Source organism: Hyperolius riggenbachi, chromosome 12 (assembly GCF_040937935.1).
Source record: "Hyperolius riggenbachi isolate aHypRig1 chromosome 12, aHypRig1.pri, whole genome shotgun sequence".
Classification (NCBI taxonomy): domain Eukaryota; kingdom Metazoa; phylum Chordata; class Amphibia; order Anura; family Hyperoliidae; genus Hyperolius; species Hyperolius riggenbachi.
Genome location: NC_090657.1, coordinates 22996586 through 23021970, shown reverse-complemented (window position 1 = coordinate 23021970; position 25385 = coordinate 22996586). Strand labels below are relative to the sequence as shown.

General features: G+C 46.1%; 2 protein-coding genes across 6 annotated transcripts in view; one reads left to right on the top strand and one right to left on the bottom strand.

Annotated features, from left to right (window-relative positions):
* LOC137540826 (uncharacterized) overlaps positions 1-1863 on the top strand; it is a 111530-nt gene extending 109667 nt beyond the window's left edge. For all 5 annotated transcript variants that reach the window (XM_068261991.1, XM_068261990.1, XM_068261992.1 and 2 more), the window contains one exon: positions 822-1863. In XM_068261991.1, the coding sequence (XP_068118092.1) occupies positions 822-1432 (611 nt within the window). In that variant the 3' untranslated portion in view covers positions 1433-1863. The remainder of the gene's footprint in view (positions 1-821) is intronic.
* The window catches only part of LOC137541345 (VID27-like protein), a 353729-nt gene that overhangs the window by 244441 nt on the left and 83903 nt on the right, over positions 1-25385 (bottom strand). The window lies entirely within an intron of this gene.

Sequence of the window (25385 nt, the reverse complement as noted above, 5' to 3'; positions counted from 1 at the left end):
CGATAGACGGACAGCGTTGAACTCGTGGGGAAGGTATGTCTAATGCTGCGAGCCGCATGCACCGGGACTTTGGGGAAGTTTGAAGAAGCTTCTTCAATCTTCCCCATGTGGAAATGAGGTGATCGCGATATTCGCCACTTTGACGATTCTGAAATTGTGATCTTGGTGATCGCGATTTCGATTTAAATTCGATTTATCTTTCAGGCCTACTGAGTATGGACCTTCCAAAGATTACCGAGAAGGGAATGTTGGCAATCTGATCAGAGCTGCGCTCCTCTTTCCAGCCACACTGTACCTGCTTGAGTATGACCACGCTTGTGCAGTAAGCCGGAGCCCCTCATGAACACAGGCAGCCCCATGTGCTCTTTCGCCATCCTCCCAAGTGGGTTTGTTCTTCAGCAATGTTCGCCTGTAACTGGCCTCAGTTGTACTAGTCAGCTCAACTTACGTCCTGTGTCTGAACTGTACTAACCGCGCAGGCACAGAACTCTCCTAGAGTGCAATGGGGCTCATGCACAATGCAGCCCAACTGGCGTGACTGAGACCCAACTACAGGCGAAGGTTTCAGAAAAATGGAGCCACTCAGGAGGGCAAGGGAACCCTCAGAGCACATCTCAGGTACACTAAGTAAGTGTTTATTTTTTTTTATCATTTATAAGGCCTCAGGATTTCTTTAAACTTTAGAAAACACATGGAGAGAAACACAAGTGAGCAGCAGATGACTGTTATATAACGGCATATTGTTTATAGATAAAACCTAATTTCACAATTCCAGTCTTGAGACATCATAACTTGTAATACTTTCTCGTGTGTCCTTCCAGTGACAAAGACTGATGCCCATCCAGATAAAAATGGGGTCTTGTGCAACAACTGCATCCGCGCTCGGTTACCAGCTGTGAAATATTGTACAAATTGTGAAGCACGTCTGTTTGATAACCACAGAGGTGGTGCCAAGGTGATCAAGGAGCTGGAGGTAAAGAGCAAGAGTCTGAACAAAGTATTTAAGGTTTCTATAAAGCTGTATAAGGAGCCTGATCCAGTAACGTTCTTGAACAAGCAGGAATTTGCCATCAAAGCTGCTGTGGAGGAAACTGAAATGCTCTTCAATGCTCATGCAGAAACAGAGGGGCAGGCAATAGACTTATCAGATTCTGCCAATACAGAAGGCATTTTGCATGAGCTGAGCAACCACCTATCTTCTGAAGTCACAGAATGTGATGTCTCTTTGTCAGAAAGTGCTCATACAAACCATAATAATTCACAAACAGAGAGACAACCTTGTCAGGACTCTTCAGGACGACCTCTGCTGGAAGTGCCTGACGACAGGGAAATGCCACAGGAGAATGAAAAACCCCAGTCTTTCTGGTCTAGGATCTGGGAAAGACTAAAAAGAATCTTGCAAAGAATTAGCCGTTTTTGTTTTTTCTCCTAACATACAATAATATGACCGGTTTAAGAAAGTACAGTAATGTCTTGCAGTAATTGCAGTAGTTATCTGTTATCACTAAAATTCTCTGTGCATGTATCACACAATGCTTTAGATAACTGCAGCAGTGAAGGAAACCTTTCAAATGCATTTTTGAATAACTTCCAGTAGCCCGAGAGCAGGACACAGCTAGGTGACGGGGGCTCATAGAGGTCCAGACTAGTGTTGGGCGAACAGTGTTCGCCACTGTTCGGGTTCTGCAGAACATCACCCTGTTCGGGTGATGTTCGAGTTCGGCCGAACACCTGACGGTGCTCGGCCAAACCGTTCGGCCATATGGCCGAACTAAGAGCGCATGGCCGAACGTTCCCCGAACGTTCGGCTAGCGCTGTGATTGGCCGAACGGGTCACGTGGTTCGGGCCCGAACGCGCTCTGATTGGCCGAACGGTCACGTGGTTCGGGTAAATAAATACCCGAACCACGTCATATCTCCGCCATTTCTCTGTGGGTTTAGCTTTGGGTAGGCAGGCAGGGTAGTTCGCTCTCCAGCCACGCTAGCCAGGGTCCCCCCCAGTCATTGTGTGTCGCTGCTGGGAACAGTAGTACACCGCTCGCTCAGCCACACTATATATATATAGCATTGTTTACTGCCACTGTGTACCTCGCTCAGCCACGCTATATATAGCATTGTGTTTTCTGACACTCTGTGTACACGGCTTAGCCTGGCTATATAGCATTGTGTGTACTGCCACTGTGCACCTCGCTCAGCCACGCTATAAATAGCATTGTGTTTTCTGACACTCTGTGTACACGGCTTAGCCTGACTATATAGCATTGTGTGTACTGCCACTGTGCACCTCGCTCAGCCACGCTATATATAGCATTGTGTTTACTGCCACTCTGTGTACACCGCTCAGCCAGACTATATACCATTGTTTACTGACACTCTGTGTACACCGCTCAGCCAGACTATATACCATTGTTTACTGACACTCTGTGTACACGGCTCAGCCTGACTATATAGCATTGTGTGTACTGCCACTGTGCACCTCGCTCAGCCACGCTATATATAGCATTGTGTTTACTGCCACTCTGTGTACACCGCTCAGCCAGACTATATACCATTGTTTACTGACACTCTGTGTACACCGCTCAGCCAGACTATATACCATTGTTTACTGACACTCTGTGTACACGGCTCAGCCTGACTATATAGCATTGTGTCTACTGCCACTGTGCACCTCGCTCAGCCACGCTATATATAACATTGTGTTTTCTGACACTCTGTGTACACGGCTCAGCCAGACTATATAGCATTGTGTGTACTGCCACTGTGTACCTCGCTCAGCCACGCTATATATAGCATTGTGTTTACTGCCACTCTGTGTACACGGCTTAGCCTGACTATATAGCATTGTGTGTACTGCCACTGTGCACCTCGCTCAGCCACGCTATATATAGCATTGTGTTTACTGCCACTCTGTGTACACCGCTCAGCCAGACTATATACCATTGTTTACTGACACTCTGTGTACACCGCTCAGCCAGACTATATACCATTGTTTACTGACACTCTGTGTACACGGCTCAGCCTGACTATATAGCATTGTGTGTACTGCCACTGTGCACCTCGCTCAGCCACGCTATATATAGCATTGTGTTTACTGCCACTCTGTGTACACCGCTCAGCCAGACTATATACCATTGTTTACTGACACTCTGTGTACACCGCTCAGCCAGACTATATACCATTGTTTACTGACACTGTGTACACGGCTCAGCCTGACTATATAGCATTGTGTCTACTGCCACTGTGCACCTCGCTCAGCCACGCTATATATAACATTGTGTTTTCTGACACTCTGTGTACACGGCTCAGCCAGACTATATAGCATTGTGTGTACTGCCACTGTGTACCTCGCTCAGCCACGCTATATATAGCATTGTTTACTGACACTCTGTGTACACGGCTCAGCCAGACTATATAGCATTGTGTGTACTGCCACTCTGTGTACACCGCTCAGCCAGACTATATAGCATTGTGTGTACTGCCACTCTGTGTACACCGCTCAGCCAGACTATATAGCATTGTGTGTACTGCCACTGTGCACCTCGCTCAGCCACGCTATATATAGCATTGTGTTTTCTGACACTCTGTGTACACGGCTTAGCCTGACTATATAGCATTGTGTGTACTGCCACTGTGCACCTCGCTCAGCCACGCTATATATAGCATTGTGTTTACTGCCACTCTGTGTACACCGCTCAGCCAGACTATATACCATTGTTTACTGACACTCTGTGTACACGGCTCAGCCTGACTATATAGCATTGTGTGTACTGCCACTGTGTACCTCGCTCAGCCACGCTATATATAGCATTGTTTACTGACACTCTGTGTACACGGGTCAGCCAGACTATATAGCATTGTGTGTACTGCCACTCTGTGTACACGGCTCAGCCAGACTATATATCATTGTGTGTACTGCCACTCTGTGTACACGGCTCAGCCAGACTATATATCATTGTGTGTACTGCCACTCTGTGTACACCGCTCAGCCAGACTATATAGCATTGTGTGTACTGCCACTCTGTGTACACCGCTCAGCCAGACTATATAGCATTGTGTTTACTTCCACTCTGTGTCTGCTGGGCCTGGGAACAGTAGTACACCGCTCACCTGCCACTGTATAGCATTGTGCTCTGTGTCGCTGCTGGGAATAGTGGTACACCGCTCACCCGCCACTGTATAGCATTGTGCTCTGTGTCGCTGCTGGGAATAGTGGTACTGTATAGCATTTCTGTACTGCCACTGTACTGCTGCCAGTCAGCGTGTACTGTAAGGATAAGTGAAATGAGGAAGAAATCCGGTGAAAGAGGAAGGGGCAAGGGAAGAGGTGTTTCCCCTGACGGTTCACGTACAGGCCACAGGGGAGCACCCAAGAAAACCCACTCAATACCGCCCATGTTGTCCAGGACAACAACCCTCACAGATCCAAAAGAACAGGACCAGATAATTACTTGGATGACCTCTCAAGCGTCCAGCAGTGGGTTAAGCAGCACCAGCACATCACGCACGAGGTCCGAGTCCTCAGCCAGTTACAAGGAGCCAGTGGGCACAAAGCTGACACAACCGGCAGCGACACCACGCACACAACTGCCAGATAACCAGTCCGATGAATTACCTCAGGACACAATGGGGTATTCGCAGGAGCTATTCCCAGCCCAACAAACTTCCACCTTTCAAAGGTCAATGGAGGAACAGCCAGAAATGTTGTGCCCGGATTCACAACCATTAACTGTGGGAAATGCACCGCGCACTGAAATACAAGGCGAGTCCGAGGAGGACTCGGAAACCCAAATCCCAGAGCAAGTTGGGCAGGAGGGGTTGCAATTGCAGGAGGTCGGCCGACAAGATCTGGAAGACGACGTTGGAGTGAGCTGCGCAGAGGTTGTTCTGGGGAGCTCTACTCCACGGCGGCGGCCCCCCACAATGACATATGACGAGTTTGAGGAGATGGAAGAGGAGGGTATGGACAATGTGGACATAGACCCAGATTTTGTTTCTGAACGAGAACATCGCCGTCGTAGCAGCAGCACAGATGAGTCTGTTGAAGAACCCACTGCTGCACGAGTTCGCCTTGTGCCACAAGGTAGGCGGCGCGCAATTTCAGGCACCACAAGCGTGGAAGTTCAAGTGAGAGGCAAAAGAGGAGCAAACAGAAATCGCCAGCAAGGAGGCAGGTGCTCCAAAGTCTGGGCTTTCTTTGAAGACTGCACTGAGGATGTTACCATGGCGATTTGCAAGGTGTGCAAGACCCGCCTGAGCAGGGGGAAAAGTATTAACAACCTCTCCACCACCAGCATGAGCCGCCACATGCTATCCAAACATCCCACTCTGTGGGCAAACGCGGCAGGACAGGGTACCAGCAACACTGCCTCCCTTGGGTTCACCAGACTCACCACCAGACCCGCCTCAGCAGCAGCAGTAGCCCAGCCATTGCGTGGTTCACAACATTCACAAACATCAGACGACGCTGACACTGTCACTTTCCGGAGTAGTGCTCTTGAGGTCTCCCAGTGTTCATCAAACACAACAACCAACAGCCCTTCCGTGTGCAGCGCTACGGTTCAGTTGTCTGTGTCGGAGATGTTTGAGCGCAAGAGGAAATTGCCAGCAAATGACCCCCGGGCCGTAGCAGTAACAGCCAGCATAGCCAAGCTTCTGGCCTGCGAAATGCTGCCATATCGAGTGGTGGAGACAAACAGCTTCAAGGGCATGATGTCAGTGGCCATCCCACGTTACGTGGTTCCCAGCCGCTACCACTTTGCGCGCTCTGCAGTGCCTGAGTTGCATGAGCACGTGGTCAGCAAAATAACCCGAAGCTTGAAGAATGCCGTTGCCTGCAAGGTTCACCTCACCACTGACACTTGGACGAGTGCGTTCGGACAGGGTCGATACATCTCCCTTACCGCGCACTGGGTGAACCTTGTGGAGCCTGGCAGCGATTCCTCACCTGCTACGGCGCGGGTGTTGCCCACGCCGCAAACAGCTGCACCGCCGTCCCTCCCACTGGATAACAACAGCAGCACCTACCTCTCTGACTCCTTCTCCTCCAACGCATCTCAAAGCTGTACCTCATCCGGAAACGCTAACCCAGCAGCAGTAGGATTGTGGAAGCAGTGCAGCACAGCTGTTGGCATGCGTCAGCAAGCGTTGCTGAAGCTGATCTGCCTTGGGGATAAGCAGCACACAGGGGAGGAAATTTGGAAGGGAATAAAGGAACAGACGGATTTGTGGCTGGCACCGCTGGACCTGAAACCGGGCATGGTTGTGTGTGATAATGGGAGTAATCTCATTTGCGCTTTAAGGTTGGCTAAGCTGACACACATCCCTTGCCTGGCGCACGTGATGAACCTAGTAGTTCAGCGGTTCCTGAGGACATACCCAGGCGTGGCCGATCTTCTGTTGAAGGTGCGTCGAGTGGCCAAACATTGTAGAAATTCCAGTACTGCTTCGGGGGCACTCGCCAAGATGCAGGAGCGCTTCAATCTCCCCCACCATCGCTTGCTGTGTGATGTCCCTACGCGCTGGAATTCTACGCTGCACATGCTAGCACGCTTTTGTGAGCAGAAGAGTGCAGTGGTCCAGTACATGACGGCACAGTACCGAGGCGCATCCGGACAGCTGCCAAGCTTCTGTGGATCCGATTGGGCCAACATGTTGGACCTCTGCCAAGTCCTCCAAAATTTTGAGCAATCCACGTTGCTTGTGAGCAGTGACAACTCTTCAGTCAGCATTACCATACCACTGCTGTGTTTACTGAAGAGGTCAATGTTGAAAATCAAGGAAACAGCTGTCATGATGCAACTGGGGGAATCTGAAGGAGAAAACGATCAGCGTGATGGTACCAACATCAGGCCATCCGCCTCAGGGAACGCTGGCCCCAGCAGCTATGACGAAGAAGAGGAGGAGGAACAGCTGGAGTTGGAGCAGGAATTTCATGCCACCACTGACGAGGGCCAGAGCGGTGCACGTTGGACTTCCACAATTCAGCGCGAATGGTCAGCAGAAGCAGACCAGGAGGAAGGTGACGACTATGATGCATCACAACAACTATCACAACGCTCACAAGAGGATGATGAGGATTCTGGTAGGACTCTGGCACACATGGCTCAATTCATGCTAGACTGCATTGAACGCGACCCATGCATTGTGCGCATTCTGGACAACACCAATTACTGGGTTTATACCCTTCTGGATCCACGGTACAAACACAATGTTCCAAAACTGCTTGAAGAAAGAGTCAGACAGGTCAAAATGGAAGAATACCAGCAGGCCCTTGTGGAGACTTTAGAGAGGAGATTGACATCCTCCCCCTCCTCTAGCCAGTTGTACGCCGACAGACTGACTTCCGCAAACCCAGGACGACCAGGAGGGCAGCAAACAACGCAAGCCGCAGCTAGTGCCCAAAAGGGAATGGTATCGGCAGTGTCCTTGGAGTGGGAACATTTTCTGACACCCATGCAGCAGCAGCCCACTGAACAGCAAGCGTGCAGATCCACCTCCAACACCGATCGCCTGGAGAAGATGGTCAAGGACTACATGTCAGATGACGTAGCTGTGTCGAACAATCCATCTGCACCCTTCAACTATTGGGTATCGAAGCTAGACACCTGGCACGAACTGGCAATGTACGCAATAGAGGTGCTGGCTTGCCCGGCAGCCAGCGTTATGTCGGAACGCTGTTTCAGTGCTGCCGGAGGCATCGTCACAGATCGGCGTATCCGCCTCTCCACAGAAAATGCAGACCGTCTGACTCAAATTAAAATGAATCAATCCTGGATTGGAAATGACTACGCAACACTCCAGGACCCCAACCAAGTAACATGACCAATGAACATCTGGGATGGTGTAGCGTTTCCGGTCCCTGTTTATTGAACCTCTCATCTGTATTACATTTATGACTGCATGGCGGCAAAAAGCATTGCTGCTATATCCGCACGCTTTTTGTCCTCATGCAAGGCCTGGGTTGTTGTGTCTCAAAAAGCATGGCCTTCTCCTCCTGCGCCTGCTCCTGTTCCATCACGTGTGCTGCTGCTGCTGCTGGGTTAGCGTTGCCGGTCCCTGTTTATGGAACCTCTTATCTTTATTACATTTATGACTGCATGGCGGTACAAAGCATGCTATCCGCACGCTTCTTGTCCTCATGCAAGGCCTGGGTTGTTGTGTCTCACAAAGTGTGGCCTTCTCCTCCTGCGCCTCCTCCTGTTCCATCACGTCTGCTGCTGCTGGGTTAGCGTTGCCGCGTGGTCCCTGTTTATTGAACCACTTATCTTTATTACATTTATGACTGCATGGCGGTACAAAGCATGCTATCCGCACGCTTCTTGTCCTCATGCAAGGCCTGGGTTGTTGTGTCTCACAAAGCGTGGCCTTCTCCTCCTGCACCTCCTCCTGTTCCATCACGTCTGCTGCTGCTGGGTTAGCGTTGCCGCGTGGTCCCTGTTTATTGAACCACTTATCTTTATTACATTTATGACTGCATGGCGGTACAAAGCATGCTATCCGCACGCTTCTTGTCCTCATGCAAGGCCTGGGTTGTTGTGTCTCACAAAGCGTGGCCTTCTCCTCCTGCACCTCCTCCTGTTCCATCACGTCTGCTGCTGCTGGGTTAGCGTTGCCGCGTGGTCCCTGTTTATTGAACCACTTATCTTTATTACATTTATGACTGCATGGCGGTACAAAGCATGCAATCCGCACGCTTCTTGTCCTCATGCAAGGCCTGGGTTGTTGTGTCTCACAAAGCGTGGCCTTCTCCTCCTGCGCCACCCTCCTCCTGTTCCATCACGTGTGCTGCTGCTGGGTTAGCGTTACCGGTCCCTTTTCCTGGAACCTCTTATATGTATTACATTTATGACTGCATGCCGACAAAAAGCATGTTACCTGTGCAAAGAAAACAGACATTTCCCGCATTTAAAAGACAGTTTTCCCTTTGAAACTTTAAAATCGATTTTCTCAAAAACTATAAGCTCTTTTTGCTTTTTCCTCTTGTACCCACTCCCAAGGTGCACATACCCTGTAAATTTGGGGTATGTAGCATGTAAGGAGGCTTTACAAAGCACAAAAGTTCGGGTCCCCATTGACTTCCATTATGTTCGGAGTTCGGGTCGAACACCCGAACATCGCGGCCATGTTCGGCCTGTTCGGCCCGAACCCGAACATCTAGATGTTCGCCCAACACTAGTCCAGACCAGGAACGATAATTAAGGGGGTTAAAACAAAGGTGGAGTGTGCTGGTCACTGACCAGGGTACAATAAAACAGTTTGATCTGGAAGGCTGCTTCCTTTTTGGATTAATCTGGGATGCAGCAAACTTCTATGCAGGATCAATGGCTGATAAGTGTTAATTTTTCTACTACAGTTGAAGCCCTTTGTATTAAACTTCAAGGAACCTGGCCAAGTAGTTTGCTAAGTCAGTAGTTAAAGTGAACCAGCGACGAAAAAAAAAAATTATACATACTTAGGCTTCCTCCAGCCCCATCCGCCTGGATCACTCCCACGCCGCTGTCCTCTGTCTGCAGCTATGAGAACCGGGCCTCCGCACTGCAGTCAGTCGGAGCCAGTCTAGCGTAAGAGAAGTGCGCTGTTTGTGTATCTCTCCAGCTGCCGCTGAATAGGTACGTAGAGGGCGCACTTCTCTTGCCTAGGCTGGCTCCGATGACGACAGTGAAGGGACCCGGTTCTCGTAGCTGCAGACATCGGAGGATGGCGGCGTAGGAGCGATCCAGGCGGATGGGGCTGGAGGAAGCCCTAGGTATGTATACATTTTTTTTTTCCTTTTCCCGTCTCTGGTTTCCTATGTCAGAATTGGTCATACACTACATATTCATACAGGCGCAGGACCAGTAGAGCGGGCCTGAACAGCTGGCCGCAGGCAGTTCCTGGTAACTTTGGGCTGTTCGCCATTCGCATTTAAAGCAAATTTTTTTGTAAAAAATTTCTGCTCCCATTGTTTTACATTAAAGTCACTGGCTGCCGACTTTAGTGGTTAATGGCAAAGCCCCCGTACCTGCTAGAAACACCAAATTTGCAGGGTATGTTAAGGAGGTCAGTGGGAACGAGAGGGGAAAAAATTCAAAAAGAAGTTATAGTTTTGGAGAAAATCTATTTTAAAGTTCTTGTTCTGAGTGTGGGAAACGTTTAATGGCCGCCGACTTTACCGGTTAATAGCAAAGCCCCCAAATGTGCTAGAAACATTCTGAAAATACCTTATAGTTATTTTTAAAATCAATGTTAAAGTTATAGGAAAAAAGTCGCAATTTAAATACGCTAAAATGACAGATAATGTATTAACATGTACAGTAGCAATAAAAAGTATGTGAACCCTCTGGAATTATATGATTTTCTGCACAAATTGGTCATAAAATGTGATCTGATCTTCATCTAAGTCACAACAATAGACAATCACAGACTGTTTGAACAAATACCACACAAATAATTAAATGTTTCCGTGTTTTTATTGAACACACCATGTAAACATTCGCAGTGCAGGTGGAAAAAGTATGTGAACCCTTAGATTTAATAATTGGTTGAACCTTCATTGGCAGCAATAACTTTAACCAAACGTTTCCTGTAGTTGCAGATCAGATGTGCACAACGGTCAAGAGTAATTTTTGACCATTCCTCTGTACAGAACTGTTTCAGTTCAGTAATATCCTTGGGATCTCTGGAGTAAATTGCTTTCTGGAGGTCATGCCACAGCATCTCAATCGGGATGAGGTCAGGACTCTGACTGGGCCACTCCAGCAGGCGTATTTTCTTCTGTTTAAGCCATTCTGTTGATTTACTTCTATGCTTTGGGTCGTTGTCCTGTTGCAACATCTATCTTCTGCTGAGCTTCGGCTGGTGGACAGATGGCCTTAAAGGGAAGGTTCACAGAGGGGGGAAAAAATAAAAATCCATATCCGCTTACCTGGGGCTTCCTTCCTCCAGCCCATGGCAGGCAGGAGGTTCCCTCGCCGCCGCTCCGGAGGCTCCCGGTCGTCTCCGGTGGCCGACTCGACCTGGCCAGGCCCAGCTGCCAGGTTGGGCTCTTCTGCGCTCCAATCTGCGCCTCACGGGGGCGCGCTGACGTCATCGGACGTCCTCCGGGCTGTACTGCGCAGGCGCAGTAGTTCTGCGCCTGCGCAGTACAGCCCGGAGGACGTCCGATGACGTCAGCGTGCCTGCGTGGAGCGCAGAAGAGCCCGTCGTTGGAGCGCAGAAGAGCCCGACCTGGCAGCCGGCCTGGCCAGGTCGGGTCGGCCACCGGGAGCCTGTGGAGCGGCGGCGAGGGCACCTCCTGCCTGCCACGGGCTGGAGGAAGCCCCAGGTAAGTGGATATGGATTTTTAATTTTTTTTTCCCACTCCCTGAACCTTCCCTTTAAGTTCTCCTGCAAAATGTCTTGATAAACTTGGGAATTCATTTTTCCTTTGATGATAGCAATCCGTCCAGGCCCTGACACAAACAAAGCAGCCCCTAACCATGATGCCCCCACCACCATACTTTGCAGTTGGGATGAGGTTTTTGATGTTGGTGTGCTGTGCCTTGTCTTTTCCACACATAGTGTTGTGTGTTTTTTCTAAACAACTCAATTTTGGTTTCATCTGTCCACAGAATATTTTGCCAGTACTGCTGTGGAACATCCAGGTGATATTTTGCAAACTTTAAATGTGCAGCAATGTTTATTTTGGACAGCAGTGGCTTCCTCTGTGGTATCCTCCCATGAACTCCATTCTTGTTTAGTGTTTTACATATCATAACGTCACTAACAGGGGTGTTAGCATATGCCAGAGACTTTTGTAAGTCATTAGCTGATAATCTAGGATTCTTCTTCACCTCATTGAGCATTCTGCGCTGTGCTCTTGCAGTCATCTTTACAGGACGGCCAGTCGTAGGGAAAGTAGCAGCAGTGCTGAACTTTCTCCATTTATAGACAATTTGTCTTACCGTGGACTGATGATCTGCAAGGCTTTTGGAGATACTTTTATCACCCTTTCCAGCTTTATGAAAGTCAACAATTCTTAATCGTATGTCTTCTGAGAGCTCTTTTGTATGACGCATCATTCCCATCAGGCAATGGTTCTTGGGAAAAGGGAACCTAAAACTGGTGTGTGTTTTTATAGGGCAGGGCAGCTGTAACCAGCACCTCTAATCTCATCTCATTGATTGGACTCCAGCTGGCTGACACCTCACTCCAATTAGCACTTGGAGATATCATTAGTCTAGGACTTCACATACCTTTTCCACCTGCAGTGTGAATGTTTACATGGTGTGTTCAATAAAAACATGGAAACATTTAATTATTTGTGTGGTATTAGTTTCAATAGACTGCGATTGTCTATTGTTGTAACTTAGATGAAGATCAGATCACATTTTATGACCAATTTGTGCAGAAATCCATTTAATTCCAAATGGTTCACGTAGTTTTTACTGCTGCTGTAAATACTGAAATAAATGTATTAACTTTGCTGGATAGACTCATACATAAAAGTCAAAAAGCTAGAACACCAATGGATATATTGTGAAAAAAACAGGGCTGTGGAGTCGGAGTCGTGGAGTCGGAGTCATGGAGTCGGGCAATTTTGGGTGCCTGGAGTCGGAGTCGGGAAAAAATGCACCGACTCCTAATGAATTTGTAACTGTAATTAAAATAGAAAATATGATAAAATGTTCTATTTCTCAGATAATAGTCATTAAAAATAATGTATATATACAGTATATATACAGTAATAGCTGTGCTTAGTCCACAAAAATGAAATAAACCAATCAAAATTAGTTACTTGTGCTGCTTCAATAAAGCAGTCCCCGTATTTTTAAAGTCAGATATACATATCTGATTGTGACTGTATATATATGATGTGTACACAGGAATCTCTTATATATACACTAAATAACCTGTATGCTGTAAGTATAAAGCCTGATGTGTAGCCATGTCACTAATAGAGATGGTCAACGAGATGGAAATAATTCTGCATTGATGCTGATTTATGCAAATGTATGCACTCCCTTTGCTGATGAAATCAAATAATTTGATATGTTATTAAAATTTGGTTTGGTGACTACAAATTAAACGGTAACTGAGACGGATGAAAAGTAAAGTTTTATACATACCTGGGGCTTCCTCCAGCCCCCTTCAGGCTAATCAGTCCCTCACTGTCCTCCACCACCCAGATCTTCTGCTATGAGTCCTGGTAATTCAGCCAGTCAGCGATGTCCGGCCGCATGCCGCTCCCACAGCCAGGAACATTCTGCACCTGCGCAATAGTGCTGCACAGGTGTAGTATGCTCCTGGCGGCGGAGTTTGTGCATGCGCACTACACCTGAGTGGCTCAAGTACCTGGACTCATAGCAGAAGATCCAGGTGGTGGAGGAGGACAACAAGGGACTGATTATCCTGAAGGAGGCTGGAGGAAGCCCCAGGTATGTATAAAACTTTAATTTCATCTGTCTCAGGTTTACTTTGTTACACAGTAGTACTATACTCTACATATGCACTCCCCACAGAGCTGCAGGGAATCCACTGAGAATGCTGTGCACATTGAACACAGAGGTGTTGTCTGTTTACAATCTCCTCATTCCCCTGCAGAGTACCTGCACATCATTCTTACATGTACCCACACTTACATTGCCTAGGGCCTTATAGATGTTCTTTGTTCCGGTTTGTACCTTTTACAAGTACTCTTACCAAGGACTAGTTTTAGTCTAAAGGGAATAAATATAGTAGTCTACATATCCTTCTCACTTCAGTTGTCTTGTAAAATTCCTAAGCGTTGGCAGTTAAGAGACAAATTTCATGTTACATACTTTTAATCAACAAAATTGTAATATGCAAATTAGAGGAGTCGGAGTCGTGGAGTCGGTGGAATCCTAAACTGAGGAGTCGGAGTCGGTGGATTTTTGGACCGACTCCACAGCCCTGGAAAAAACTGCAATTTTGTGTGTGAATTTCAAGAACACCCTGCCTCATTTAAGAGACCCTCTTGTTGTCTAGCCTGGTCACCTACTCTCACTCTTGCATCCAGGACTTCTCACAAGTGTCACCTCTCCTTTGGAACTCTCTCCCGCAGCCTATCCGTTATGCTCCAAGCCTGGAAATTTTCAAATGTACCCTCAAGACACACCTTTTCAGACAAGCTTTTAATTTGCTATAGCTAGAAATTAGAATTTAAAGCTCATTGGCTCATTTGCTAACCCCTTTGTCTTATCCCCCTAGTGTCTCATCCCCACTACCCTCTAGATTGTAAGCTTGCAAGGGCAGGGACCTCTGCATTTTGTTTCCTGTTTTTGTGCAATTTATCAAATGAACATCTATCAGTATTGGTGATGTTATTCAAACACCACATGAATTGTATGCATCTGTACTTGTATCACTGGTTGTCCTGATTGTACAGTATGTTGAACTACTCGTGTATCTATGCTGCCCTATTATTGTATGTTTTGCACATTGTACAGTGCTACTGAATATGCAATAATAAATATTTTTCAATCCGGTATATTCTAAGTTTGCTACTTCAAATTGTTTACTGAAAGTATGTATGTGGTGATCACTTTGGTACTACCTTCTCTAAAGGAATTAAAAATAAACATAGTTGATATAAGAGTCATTAAAGGGAACCTAAACTGAGAGGGATATGGATGTTTCCTTTTAAACAATACCAATTGCCTGGCAGCCCTGCTGCTCTTTGGCTGCAGTAGTGGCTGAATCAAAGACCTAAACAAGCATGCAGATAATCCAGTCTGACTTCAGTCAGAGCACCTGATCTCCATGCTTGTTCAGGGGCTGTGGCTGAAAGTATTAGAGACACGGGATCAGCAGGAAAGTCAGGCAACTGGAATTCTTTTAAAAGGAGAAAATCCGCCTCAGTTTAGGTTCCCTTTAAAGTCAATGAGAACAAAAAAAAAAATCTGCCAGATACTTAAGGAGAGGGAAGGCTCTGGGTCCAATAGAGCCTTCCGGCTCCTCTCACGCGTTCTTCAGCCCCTCTGTTCACCTGGCGGCCACTGACCGGCTTACTGGGAGTGGTAATGGGCGAACGAAGGGGCTGAAGAGGACGGTGAGGGAAGCCACAGTGCTTATTGGGCTGGAGGAAGGCACGGTACGTGTAAATTAGTGCCTGTGTACCATCTCTGGTACACTTTAAGGGGAATCTGAAGTGAAAATAAACTTACGATAATATGATTTGTATGTGTATGTGTACAGCTAAAGCTACCCATACACTACATCGATTTCCCATCGATATACAGCAAAGGCCATTAGCTCTGCTCTGTAAAATCATTTAAAATGCTGTGTAGTGTGTAAATTGCACATATTAGAGAATGATGCAATGTTATAAAAAAAACACAGCAATATAACTTAACTACTTAACGTCTGCACCATGCCAATTGGCGTGAAGTGCTAGGGGTGGAAATTACAGGGGATCATCCCCACTTGAATGCCTCCCAGCGGCGATCGCCGCTAGGAAACTGTTAGGTGGCGAAACCGCCATCTAATAACACTGTACAGCGATGCGATCTAAGGCAGCGTTGTACTGGGGACAGCCGTGCGACACGGCTGTCCTCCTAGGCAGGGACGGATCTGGGAGGGGCAAGTGGGTATCTTGCCCCAGGCGCAGTTTGTTGAATTCTTAAAAAGGCGGCAAAATTAATGGCAGTTTAGGCGCCAAAACCTGACCTTGCCCCAGGCGCAACTTGGTCTTGATCCGTCCCTGCCCCTAGGAGGCACTAATGTGATCTGCTGCGATAAGCTGAAGCCTATCACAGCCGATTGCTGTAATTGGCTGGCATGGGTGGGGGGGGGGGGGTAGGGAGGGATAAAGTAAAAAAAAGTTATTTAAAAAAAGGAAATTAATATTTATTAAAAAACAAACATACATCTGGGGAGCGATCAGACCCCACCAACAGAAAGCTCTGTTAGTGGGCAGAAAAGGGCGGGCAGGTCACTTGTGTGGTGAGTTGTACGACCCTGCAACGAGCCCTTAAAGCTGCAGTGGCCAATTTTGTAAAAAAAATGGCCTGGTCACTAGGGGTGTTTAAGATGGCGGTCCTCAAGTAGTTAAAATAAAAACATGAGACTATTTTCTTTGCTACTAATGTTCTATTTATTATCCGTACTACACATAGAATTAATTATATCATAAGTTTTTTTTCACTTCAATGTTACTTGAAGAAATTCCAGTTTTGTGGATCAGGGTTCCAATGGATTTTGTGCAGATTTTATCAGAAAATAGTTAGGAAAAACGATCGGAAACCAGATTGAACCTGTCTGAAATTAATGATTCAACCCATGAATCTGATGGGAAATTGCATGGTGTGTACCAGGCACCGCAGAGTCGAATACTGGGCTTGACTTATACAAAAGGTTGTCTTATATCCAAGGATACACACTCTAATTTTTATATACATTAATAAAATGTAAAGTTGTATATGTATCAATGTAAAGGGCTCCTTTTAACATTTTTATGTAACTGCAAGCCGCCTAGCAGATGTCTAAAGTTTGCTAAGGTTTCTAAAGAAAATATATGGGCAGACTCACATTTGAATCACACAGCAGAAACAAGCATGCAGCTATTCCAATTAAACTTCAGTCAGAAACATCTGATCTGCTGCATGCATGTTTAGGGTCTATGGATAAAATTATTGGAGGCAGAGGATCAGCCAGACAATGTGCATTGTTTAAAGAAGGAGTGTCGACATAAAAATCAAATTTCAACAGCAACTAGTCTGAGTGTATTAAGATGCTAATCCTGCATTCAAAACTTTCAAAACTTTTTCTGCTGTTATGGTTTGGAGTTAGCACATACTTTAGGAGCACTGGCCCTTTAGTAGTCAGTGCCAAACAGTTGCATGCTGGGAGTTCTTTTTATTTATAATATATCCCTCCGCCTCCATTAATTTCCCTGCCTAGCTGCTTATCTGAAACACGATCCCCTGCTCACTTGTCATTTCTTCCCTTTACTTTTCCATCTCAGTCACCTCAGCCTTGCTTGTAAACACATCAGGCTTTAGCCTCAAACTGTGGGCAAAAGACATGGTTCCCACCAGGAATAGAATTCTCTTCATTCACGATATAAAATTCACTGAAATCAAAACGTGGACAGTACAAAACATGTGTTATGTAAGTAGATCAAGTATTTATCTACTTATGTGGGTTTTTTTCCCTGGCATAGAATGGCTAATCCTACTGCTTCAAAAGAAAATAAGTATAGAGGCCTCCATATCACTCTCACCTCAGGTTCCTAAGACTCACAAGCAGGTAGTGTCTCTAATGTGGAAACAGACAGCTATTTTATGTGTAGGAAAAGGCTATAAGAATAAGGCTAAGAATAAATTTAAAGGGGACCCAAACTAAACATTTTTTTTAATTCAAAATATTTACTTGCACCACTCTGACACATACTAAGATAAATAAACACTCCATCAAGCCTATAAGCATTTCAGTGCATGCTTTTCACCCTTCTCTTTTCATAACTAGGGTTATACAGGTGGCCGCCATTAGCAATTCCTCCTTTGCCGGACACCACCTACTCCACCAGTCTGCCGGATTCTGTCCCAGCAATATGAAAGGAAGGGAGAGGTTCCTCCAATAAATGTAAAATATTTTATATTTGTCATCATGCAGCTGAAAAAAGGCTGCTATTTATTATTTTAATTTAGAAAATAGATTTTATTTCTGAAATCTTGTATTTTTAGTTTGGGTCCACTTTAAGTGCAGGGTAAATCAGCAAAATATATATATATATCAATGACATGTTGCAGCTATAAAGAGACACAGTAATAAAAAAAAATAAACAACTCCTGGGACATACTTACCTCATGAGGAGGAGACCCCTGGATCCTAATGAGGCTTCCACATACTCCTAAGCCCCAGGGACCCAGAGCCGCCTCTCCTGAAAATACAGTAGTAGCGCCTGCAATATTTAGGTAAATATTTACCATGCTGGTGTTTGAGGGCCGCCAGTGCTGGATCCCAGAGGGTGAAGAGGATGGGGAAGCCTCATAGAGCTCCAGAGGTTTCCATATTCCGAGGCAAGTACCGCTTTCTCGCCCCACCGATTCTTTTTTTTTGACCACTTAATGACATGCTGACTTATAAAAACGTCCTGCTAGAGCCTCTTAATGGCTCCAGGACGTTTTTATAAGTCAGACAGTGCTGCTGCCGCTGTGCACGCTCCCGCACGTGCATTCCCGTGCACATGCATGTGAAAATAGTGAAAAAAAAAACCACCAAAGAAAAAATACACCTTTATTTCCAAATAATATATTTGTTATAAACTGTTCTTATCACCTTGCTTCGACACCATCGTCTCACAGACTTTGAGATCACTTGACTCTCCACACAGCAAACAGTAGATAGACTTTCTCAGGCTTCTTTAATGTTTACGTTATTTATTCAGGACTACAGAAATACAGATAGATACATTCATCATATCCTAGCCATGCCAATCTTTATGTTGCGTTACAAGCTCATGATTAGACTCCCTACTGAAGTCACTCAGGCACTTCTTGCTAACCTACGTTCCACTAAACTACCTATGTACAGCAGACATTATATCAGATTACATAAAGGAAGAACATGCTTAAAGAAATAATTGGGTTCCAGTCAGTATTGCGAGCTAGTGCGGAAGGAAGAAGCAGAAGTGAGTTCCCCATCGCTCGCTCCAGATTTAATACCGACTAGGAAAGAGTTAAATATGACATCATCTTCGCCACCCCCTATATCAGTCTATTGGTGGACCCACTCGTGGTGTCATCATACCCGCCTACTCGATTAATAATCAATGAGGCACTTGACCCAGATGCAGGACCGTGGATGTTTAGTAAACATGGCCAATGTTTTCTGTTCCTGTGGTTGAGGTCAGAGTAGTCCGATGGCCTTCTCTTAGGAACATGTTCTCAGTATCTGCGTGTATCCTCTGCTACACGCAGACCCTGAGATGCCTCTGCCTGCATCACAAACCCTCTATTTATTTTAAAGGCATACACTGCGGACAAGCCTTTTACATAAAACTCAGGCCAAGTAACTGAGGCCTACTTAAATTATAACAATATTGTCACCATACTTTTGTAAAATTGCCGCAATCGCAATTTTTAGAAAAATTTTAACCACGGCAATTTTAAGTTAATGGGAACGTTTTTGTCAGAAAGCACTCAGTGTGGCTACAGCCTAATTGAGCCTTTTTAGTGGGTATATCATAAGTGAGTCAGCCCACCTGGACTGGATCAACTTTTCTGCGACCGCATCACGCCAATGGGTGTGATTGCGGCAGCAACCCCAGGACCGCCTACTGCCAATTGGCATCAAGTCCTGGGGCGGGGTTTTGCAGGAGATAGCGCCCACCAATGCGCGCGCATCTCTACTTGAATGACGGAACTCATCTCTATCATCAGTCTCCCAGCGGCGATCGCCGCTAAGAGACTGTTAGACGGCGAAAACGCTGTCCATTTACTGTGTACAGCGATGCGATCTACGGCATCGCTGGCAGGCTCAGGAGTGATTGGCTGTCATAGGCTGACGCCTATAACAGCCGATCACGGAAATTGGCTGGCGGGGGGAGGGCTGGAGAGAGAAATAAAAAAAATAGCTATATTTATTTAAAAAAATAAAAAAATATTTATTAAAAAAACACACAAATATTTCAGAAGCATCAGAGCCCACCAACAGCAAGCTTTATGGTGGGCAGAAAAAGGGGGGGGGGGGAATCACTTGTGTGCTGAGTTGTGCTGCCTTAAAGCTGCAGTGGCCTAATTAGTAAATTATGGCCTGGTCACTAGGGGGGTTTAAGCCTGTGGTCCTTAAAGGGACACTTAAGTCAAACAAAAAAAATGAGTTTTACTCACCTATGGCTTCCAATAGCCCCCTGCAGCTGTCCGGTGCCCTCGCCGCCTCCCTCCGATCCTCCTGGCCCCGCCGGCAGCCACTTCCTGTTTTGGTGACAGGAGCTGACAGGCTGGGGACGCGAGTGATTCTTCGCGTTCCCAGACACATTAGCACCCTCTATGCTGCTATATGGTATATGATATATGCTATAGTAGCATAGATGGCGCTATTGTGGCCAGGAACGCGAAGAATCACTCGCATCCCCAGCCTGTCAGGTCCTGTCACCAAAACAGGAAGTGGCTGCCGGTGGGGCCAGGAGGATCGGAGCGATGCTGCGAGGGCACCGGACAGCTGCAGGGGGCTATTGGAAGCCCCAGGTGAGTAAAACTCATTTTTTTTGTTTGACTTAAGTGTCCCTTTAAGTGATTAAAAAAAATCATCTGCTCTTGAACAGAAAAAAGACTGCTTTCCACACCTGAATATTGTCAGATGTTAGGGATGCCAAGGTATGTAAATTAGCGGCTTTGCAATCTGGGTTATATCAGTTTTGAGAGGCATATGAATTAGTGGCTGTGTGTTTACAGTAGCAGCATCTGAAGCTATAACATCTATGATCTATTTCTTATCGGTATCTGAAAGCCATCATTTGTTTTTTAAAGGCACTTTTTTATTGACCTGAGGAAGCGGCTGCGGGCCGCGAAACGCGGTGTCAAGTGCAAAATAAAATTGATCTATTTAATTTGAACCTCTCCTCGTTCATATGTCCAACCACACACCACCAAGGTAGGACAAGATTTTTCAGTTTATTAGTTGCTGAAGCAATATGAGTTTAAAGTGTAAAACTCTAACGATACATACCTACAAATAGCATTACGATTTGCTAAACCCTATCCCGACCGGGCGCATCCTACCTTAAGTGAACCAGTTACAGTCCCTTATGTTCTAAGGGTGATTTCAGTCGAAGACCTCGACTGATATAAATCTTTTTTCGGAACAGCGACCGTCCGGGGAACAAAAGGCCGAGTGGGGACGGTATTCTCCCCACCTGCGATTGTGAGTGGTTGCCTCCCCTGCAACCCTATTTTGTGAGTATATTTTCATGTGTTTAACTCATACTGACCTAATAACGATATTGCACCAGATTGGGCTCCCTTTCTGTGCTTTTTCCTCTCTACCACAACATAGCCAGATCAGGTCATAGTGAGAGGTGCTGACAGGTGTGTGAGGAGGCAGCTGACAGGCAGCTAACTCGCCACCTGTCAGCTGCTCTCCTGCACAGGGCCGGGTGCTTATTAACGCTCGATACCATTGCTGAGCAGGTGGGGCCCCCTCAGAGTCAGATCTGAGCATGGCCATAGTTGTGCCCAGATGCGACATGTCGCTGTCCTCTGCTGCCCAATAACACCACCGTGTGCCAGCGATGGACACACGTTGTTAATATCCCTTCAATTCGGCTGCATTTAAATTGCACCCAAATTGCACTGGTGGGCAGCAGACTGAGGCTAAACTGTTCAGCAAGAGTGCAGTTCAGCCTCTTGTCTGAAAGAGGCCTTAGAGGTTGCAGTTGCAGCATCTTCAGGGAAAGGACAGCTTAGTCCATGTTAGATCCTAGAGACAGGCGCTGAGAGGCTTATTCATTTACTGAATGTTAGAGGTGATCAATGAGACACAAATAACTCCAGCTTGCAGGGTCCCAGCGCTGGATTCCCTCTACTGAGGCGGAAAGGGGCAGCCTCTTTAGGATCCAGAAGCTGTCCCCTCCTGAAGTAAGTGCCCCCCAGGGACTCTTTTTATAAGTATTTAAGAAGAATGCTGGACAATCTCCCACCTGGAATATGTGTCACAGAGCTGACTTCAGAATTCATGTCAGCAGCTGGAAATTGAAGGTGAGCTCTCCAGGAAGATCTATTCCACTGATTATCTGTGTTAGGCCTTGTTCACAGCTTCACAGCTCAGCCAAGATAATGAGGCACTCCAGATGTCTTGGCGACACAATGGGGCTGCCCTACACATGTAGCAATCTTCGCAGAGGTAGCCCTGAAAGGGCTAGAACAATCTAGCGTGTACAAAGGGCGTCAGGAAGGCTGGGGCGCCATTGCAGCTGGCATATCAGCTGTTTGTGCCTCTGCTCCCGCCCACACGATGTAAAACACAGGCCTCCTCTGCACTGCAAAGTTCCAATGGCCCTGGCCTGTACATAGAGCTGCATCTCATCAGCAGTGCCTCTCTCATCATATCGGTGATAAAGTGAGCAATCCCCAATGACGGCACCATATACAGGAAGTGACATCGTTGCTGCTCACTTCCTCGCTGTGCTGCCCAGGGGCATATCCAGAGAGAAACCTCAGTTCAGCAGGTGTTGGGGCACAAAGTGATAAGAGTCGGCGGTGCACAGTGACATCGCTATACAGAAAGTGAGTAGTGATGTGAGTATTGCTGGCAGCACAGCGATTGGGTTGGGAACTGGTAACAGCAGGGACAAGAGAAACACTGCAGGATCACCTTGTCCGTGAATGCGGGCAGATGGGCTGACCAGCGAGTGAGTCACTGCTGATGGGGGTGGCGACGTTAAATTAAACCTGGCTACCTATGCTGGGGGTGGGGCGTCAAACCTGGCTACCTATGCTAAAGGGGGATCAACCTGGCCATCTACACTGGAGAGGAAAGGGGAGTATTAAACTTGGCTACCTATACTGGAGGGGGGGGGGGGGAGGAGAAATATTAAACCTGGCTACCTATGTTGGAGGGTGGTTATGAAGCCTGGCTACCTATGCTGGGGAGGGGGGGGGGGGTTATTAAACCTGGCTACCTATGATATATGTCAGGGGGAATCTGGTGACAGTGGGCCTTGGGTGGCAAAAGGTACAAATCCATCCTTGTTTCCAATGCTGTGCTGCATTATTTCAGTACACATTGTGGTGAGCTGCTCTATTCAGTGTAACAAATGGGCTCAACTCTGTAAAACAGGTGAACAGGTATTCATTTTAAAATCCATCGCCACTTCTTAACTCTGATGTAAATGAGGCCTTACACAACCAACACCCACCCTTGAGCATTGAACATATTCCCATCTTTTGAAGTTGAAAAAGATGGACACTTAAGCCATGCCCCTTTACGGGCCTTAACGCCACACCCCTACTTTTGCAAACTGCTGATAAAATTGGCTTATTCATGCAGGTATGGACGGAGCCAACTGTAAAATAAAAGACGCGTTTTCTCCAGAAACAGGAAGTTGGGTGCTGCTGAGGAGAGACGGTAATGCTGCCACGTCGGAGGCTGGCGAGTTTCTTCAGCTGTAATGCTCCACTTGCCACTCTGCAGAGGCAGTGAGGGAACAGCTATACTAGGCTGGGAGCTACCACAGGGGAACAGGACACCTGGGGGCACATCTGACTATAGGGGAGCACATCTAGCTATATGGGGGCACTTTTGGCTACAGGGGAGCACATCTGACTACAGGAAGCACATGGCGTAACTCTCAGAATATAATCCCTACCCGAAAATAGGTCACGTAACCAATCATGCCACATCGCTGGACACGTGAGTATACAAGCCACAGACCGGGGACGGTTTACTAAATACACTTGCACTTTGTCCTTGGTTATCCATGGTCATTCTTTGTGGATTTAATGTGGTCCGTTATTGGCTGAACTGGTTTTCTCGCTGAGGACCCCAGGATTGTACAATGATTGAACTGAGTATCAGCATTTTTGGAAACTTGGATGCTGGGTTTTTGTTTTGTTTTTTAGTACTTTTGTTTTTTCCCTTTTATAGATTATTTTTTTAGGAGAGGAACTCCATGTGAGAGTGTAAGTGCACTATATACGATTTATGCTTGGTACTGTACGTATGTTCTGTATTACTAGTGAGTGGTCATTTGACCTTTTTATGATCTTATTGGATATTATCCGAATTAAAGAATCTTTTCCTATTGAGCGCAACTTTTTGGGTATTGAGATTAGTTTGCAGCTCGTTAGATATATTTTTTGAGTCTCTGTAGCTCCCTCTCTCTCAGTGTCTAATTTTTGTGAAAATACGGTATAGCAATAGCTCTCCTCAGTTCCTAGATTTTTACAACATTTTGCTGGCATCATATTCAAAATGAGTGTATATTTATCACAAAACAATCTTTCTCAATTTCAAAATTCGCCGTGTTGTTTTTGTACTATGATATTTTCAATAAAATACAACATTTACATGATTTGCAGATAATCACCTTTGTTTTTTATTTACATTTTCCACAGATAGGAAATAGGGTTGTACATTAATAGATTATTGATTTGGCCATATGATCAAAGTTCCCCTGCTCCTCATTTAAATATTGTCACCTACCATTATTTGACACTGAGCAGGCAGCCAACAGACACCCATCCATATGCCTAGAGGTGGCCAAACAGCATACATTTTTTTTATTTTTCCCCCCCATTTTTTCCCAACTGACTGTAACTTTTAAAACACCTGAACAATGTATTACACATGCAAGTTTGCCTTCCCCCCGTTACATATAAAATTATCAAAAACTCAGAAAAAATGCTTAAAGCAAACCAGAGATCCCAATATCTAAAGAAGCTATGCTTGCCCGGGGCTTCCTCCAGCCCCATAAACACATGCAAGTCCCACACCGTACTCCCAACAGTCTGCCTCTGTAACTTGCTCAGTCGCATCAGTCTGGGTCTACTGCGCATGCGTGGGAGATCCGCGCATGCGTAGTAGACCCAGACTGGACCCAACAGAGCCTGTTACGGGGGCTGATTTCCACTGAACGACCTACCGCAGGATGACGGCATGGGACTGTTTATGGGGCTGGAGGAAGTCCTGGGTAAGTATCGCTTCTTTAGCTATTAAGATCTCTGGTACACTTTATGTCTATAAATCATGAAATGAACAAATCAAATCTACATCATTCAATTTTTTGAAAAAAAAATATTTGCAGCTCCCAATGCACTTATATGCACAATACTGAGAAGAAAATACTGGAAATTTGATGATCATATTTCTAGCTAAAAAAAATTACTTGATTTTTCTGTACAACTGATTGTTCTTATTAAAAAAAAATATAAAAAAACAGGCAAATCGAATATTTTTGTTGCATCTTCTGTGGCCACCTTAAAGAGAATCTGTATTGTTAAAATCGCACAAAAGTAAACATACCAGTGTGTTAGGGGACATCTCCTATTACCCTCTGTCACAATTTCGCCGCTCCTCGCCGCATTAAAAGTGGTTAAAAACAGTTTTAAAAAGTTTGTTTATAAACAAACAAAATGGCCACCAAAACAGGAAGTAGGTTGATGTACAGTATGTCCACACATAGAAAACACATCCATACACAAGCAGGCTGTATACACCCTTCCTTTTGAATCTCAAGAGATCATTTGTGTGTTTCTTTCCCCCTGCAGCTATCTTCCACTGAAGTGTCAGGCTGTTTCTTCCTGCAGAGTGCAGACAGCTCTGCCTGTATGTAATTCCTCAGTATGTGAAAGCCCAGCCAGCTCAGAGGAGGATTTATCCAGCTTGTAAAAGATAAGAGAGAAGAGAGAAGCTGCCCTAATCTAAATAATACACAGGCAGTGTGCAAAGAGGGGCCTGGAGGGGGG